The sequence below is a fragment of the Tupaia chinensis genome, unplaced genomic scaffold (assembly GCF_000334495.1).
Source record: "Tupaia chinensis unplaced genomic scaffold, TupChi_1.0 Scaffold000187_1, whole genome shotgun sequence".
Classification (NCBI taxonomy): domain Eukaryota; kingdom Metazoa; phylum Chordata; class Mammalia; order Scandentia; family Tupaiidae; genus Tupaia; species Tupaia belangeri.
The window spans coordinates 3,003,647-3,007,664 of NW_006159662.1; the positions used below are offsets into that span (position 1 = coordinate 3,003,647).

Sequence of the window (4,018 nt, forward strand, 5' to 3'; positions counted from 1 at the left end):
CATCTGTAGGGGTCATTTCCTTCCTCAGCCTCAGGAGAGGCGGCAACACAACTTCGATGGGGGGGGAAGGCTGAAGGCCGCAGGCCTAAGTGGCAGTAAGGTGATGTGGATCAGATGGAAAGAAGCCTAAATCCCAGTGGAAGTGACGGCCTTGGTGCCACCTCAGGTATATCTCCAGAAGGAGCTAGGCCTCAATCACCTTGTGATCATTCAAATGTAACCTGGAGGTGAAAAAGTAAACTCACAGGGGCCAGCAGGTGGTGTAGTGGTTAAGGAGCTGGACTCCCATATGGCCAACCACTGTTTGAGTCCCGGACCTGGAGGGTTGACATTCACACTGGTCACGTGTGTGTGCATGCCCCAAATCCCGAGGAGAGTGGATGGCATGGCCATTCTCCCAGGGGTGATTTCTCACTTTCTCTCTCCCTGTCTCTCGGGTGAGCTTGCCAACGGGTATGCGTGCCTGCCAAAGAAAGACAGAGAGGGAAAGGAAGAAAGCATCTCCCATGGGAACAGTCATGCCTCGGTCCCTTCTGCATTTCTCCCTCCTTTCAGGATTTGGGGACACACAGACACAGGTAACTGGTGTGTTTCTCAAGCTGCTGGGTGGGGTCTCAAACCATGAGGTCAGTCATGTGAGATCTAGCTGCCTCAGCCACCATGCCATGCCATGGGCTGGCCCCAAGAGGTGTTTTTCTACCTAAGGGTCATGGACCCACAGGAAAAGGAATTCAACAAAAGGCATCATTCAAATAAAAAGTAACCTAATTTAGTTATTTTAAGAAACGTGTAACAGGGGCCAGCAAGTGGCATGGCATGGTGCTAGACTACCACACGGCCAACCGTGGTTTGAGTCGTGGACCTGGTGGCTCGAAACTCACGCCAGGCATATGTGCGTGCGTGCCCAAGATCCCCAGAAAAGAATGGAGGATAAGGGATTGTGGCGTGGCCATCTCCCTGGAGGATGATTTCTCACTTTCTGTCTCTCAGCAAGCACACACACCCTATAGCAAAAAAAATCTCTTTTCAAAAAAAGGAAAAAAGGGACCAGCAGTTAGCATAATGGCTATGTCACTGGACTCCCATGTAGTTGACCATGGTTCGAGTCCCAGACTCGGTGGCTTAAACTCACGCCTGGTGTGTGTGCGTGTGTGCCCAAGATCCTGAGAGGAGAATGGAGGAGAAGGGATTGTGGAGTGGCCATCCCTCCTGGGGGGTGAGTTCTCGCTTTCTGTCTCTCTCTGTCTTTTTGGCTCTATAGCGAAAAACCTCTCAAAAAAAAAAAAAGGAAAAAAGAAACATGAAACAACATAAAATAACCCATTTCATGACTTCCTATGTCAGGAGTGAAAATATTAAACTGTATTCAGTCACAATACAACTACACTTCAATTTTATGTCTAGTTATAAGGGAGAGCCTAAAGGAGAAAGAGGGAAGTGAAATTATATTTAAAATCAGCATGGATTTCTCTGTGCTGAACCCCTCACCAGCCCTCCCATCGAAAGCAGAGTGTCCATAGACCCCCTCTGACTCTTATGACCGTTTTCAAGGGGCGGAGCAGCTCGTGGGCAAGGTCTAGCCTGGGCTATTTCGAAGACCCCGTGTACAGAAGGTCCTGATGAAGTGACATGAGGACACATTCAGATTTCACACGGGGGTTCTGCACCAGCACCCAAGTTCATCCAGACGGCCACGGAAAGCCCTTTGCAGGGCATTTAAGGGGCCTGGGCCAGGGACTCTCCTGGAAAGCCTCAGAAAACCACTGTGCCCAAGGGTCGCCAGTGAGTCAGGGTGGCTTGGATTCTGATAAGAAACATGGCCTCGATTCGGAGTTGCTCCAGGGTTTCTTAACTTTGGGACTATCAGCATTCAGAACTGGAGCGCTCTTAGCTACGGGGACCATCCTGTGCTGAAAAGGGTTAGCAGCATCGCTAGTGCCCACCTTCGAGATATCAGGTACATCCCATAGGCCACCCAAATGTCTCCAGATGTTGCCCAGTGTCCCCTGGGGGGCCACAATGACTCCAGTGGGAAATGCCATTTGGTCCTTAATCATGTACCTGGAACCCTGACAAGGGACTTGATCCTGGGCCTCAGTTGCCCCATCGGCCTAAGGGGCTCCATGCCCACATGCCATCAGCCCAGTTGCCTCATCGGCCTTCACTCCCCAAACATCCAGCTTCTTGTGCAGCCCGCTATCCTGAAGTGCGGTGCTAAGGTCAGGGAATGATGCTTCGGCCCAGATTCAGGAGGCTGGCGGAGAGCTGGCCAGAAGGCCCCTCCGGGCCCCGGGGGTGTGTCCCGGCCACAGGCCCTCCCTCAGCTCACAGGCTGTCTCTCCCTTTGCAGAGAAGAACTGTTCCTACTTCAGGCATTTTAACCCAGGCGAGACCTCCGAGATCTTCGAAGTCACCACCCAGAAGGGTGAGCCTGTGGGGAGTGGGGACAGGGTGGCGCAGGGTGGAGAAGGGGCTTCTGTCACATGCTGCAGAGCCAGAAAGGCTTTGGCAGAAAAGCCCTACGCCAGCATGGCACATCCGAGCAGTGGCAGGGTCACCTCACGGCCTCTGGGTCTGTGGGTGACAGCAGTCTTCCAGCTCCAGGAGCCCGGGGGCCTCTGGGGCTCCATTCCCCTGGGGGCTGGGAGGATTGTAAAAGAGAGATTTCCTGTAGGCTCCTGAGCTGCAGTAGAGTCTGAGGGAGGGTGCAGTGAGGGAGCACAGGCCAAGTGCTCCTAAGGCCTGGAGGGCGAGACAGGACAGTCTGAGGGCCCCTCCCTGCAAATCACCCACAAGAGCATCTGGAGAGAGCCTTTCCAGGTGGATGGCTCTCCGGGCAGAGTCGCCCTCTGAGTGCAGACCCTCCTGCAAACCCCTTTGGACAGTGCACGCACAGTGCGTGTGCACAGACACGTGCTGACACATGCACACCGAGGGTGCCTTGTACATTGGACACACACTCACTGACAGGCATTCCAACAGGTCCTCACGTGGGGCACACACACAGGCACGCAGAGAGCCTCACGTGGGATGCACACGGTAACCCCCACACAGCGACTGCCTTCACCCGCGGGGCATGCACCAGTACGCACACGTGCACACACACACTGGCCGTCCCTCGCACATGGGGCACACCCGCAGTAACCCGCGCACAGATCCTCCTGCACCCGGAGGGGAACAGACCACGCAGGTCCTAGTCGCCATGGTCCTAGGACAGCCCAGCCACCACGTGCCCCCAGGCAGCCACTCCACCGAAGGGCCCTGCTCTAGACCTAGACCTGCCACCTCCTCCCAGGCGCCACCTGGTGGGGCCTTGTGTTTGGGTGCACTGTGCCAGCAGTGACAAGTCCTCTGGCCTCCTGCCTTCTATACCCACTGGGGACTTTCACTGAGCTCGCAGGCTCCCTAGCCCGGTTCTCACGGGAGGCAGGGACCCTGGCACATGGATTGTCACCAGCCTGCTAAAGGCACCACCACCTGGGCGAGCTTCCCGGGCAGGCGGGTCCTGAGCCGTGGGCTTCCGCGTGTTTCGCAGAGTACAGCATCTCGGCGGCGGCCATCGCCATCTTCAGCCTGGGCTTTGTCATCATGGGCTCCATATGCGCACTTCTGTCTTTCGGGAAGAAGAGGGACTACCTGCTGAGGCCGGCGTCCATGTTCTACGCCTTTGCAGGTAGAGCGGGCGGTGTGGAGGCTGCCAGCGTCCTCCACCCGGTTCCCCTGCCCACCCTAGACCGGGATGGGGCCTTTCCTGGAGCCAACGCGGGGATTCTGGGCGGTCGGGAGGGAGAGAGTCTTGGCACTCCTCGCAAGGACTAGATCCTCACTGCTCCACGGAAGCCATCGCGCGCTCCCGGCCCGCTCCCCAAGCCTTCGTCCCGCCTTGCCCTCCAGCTGCCAGACCCAGGCAGGGTGGGGGGCTCGGCGGTGCCCGGGTCCCTGAGCCGGCTCCGCCCGCAGGGCTCTGCCTCTTCGTCTCGGGGGAGGGCATGCGACAGTCGGTGAAGCGCATGCGTGC

The 4,018-nt window shown here is 56.8% G+C and overlaps 1 protein-coding gene across 1 annotated transcript in view; it reads left to right on the forward strand.

The window, feature by feature from the left end:
• Positions 1-4,018, forward strand: part of CACNG1 (calcium voltage-gated channel auxiliary subunit gamma 1) — a 12,380-nt gene that overhangs the window by 8,035 nt on the left and 327 nt on the right. The window contains exons 2-3 of the mRNA XM_006146764.1: positions 2,351-2,425; positions 3,536-3,673. Of these exons, the coding sequence (XP_006146826.1) occupies positions 2,351-2,425; positions 3,536-3,673 (213 nt within the window). The remainder of the gene's footprint in view (positions 1-2,350; positions 2,426-3,535; positions 3,674-4,018) is intronic.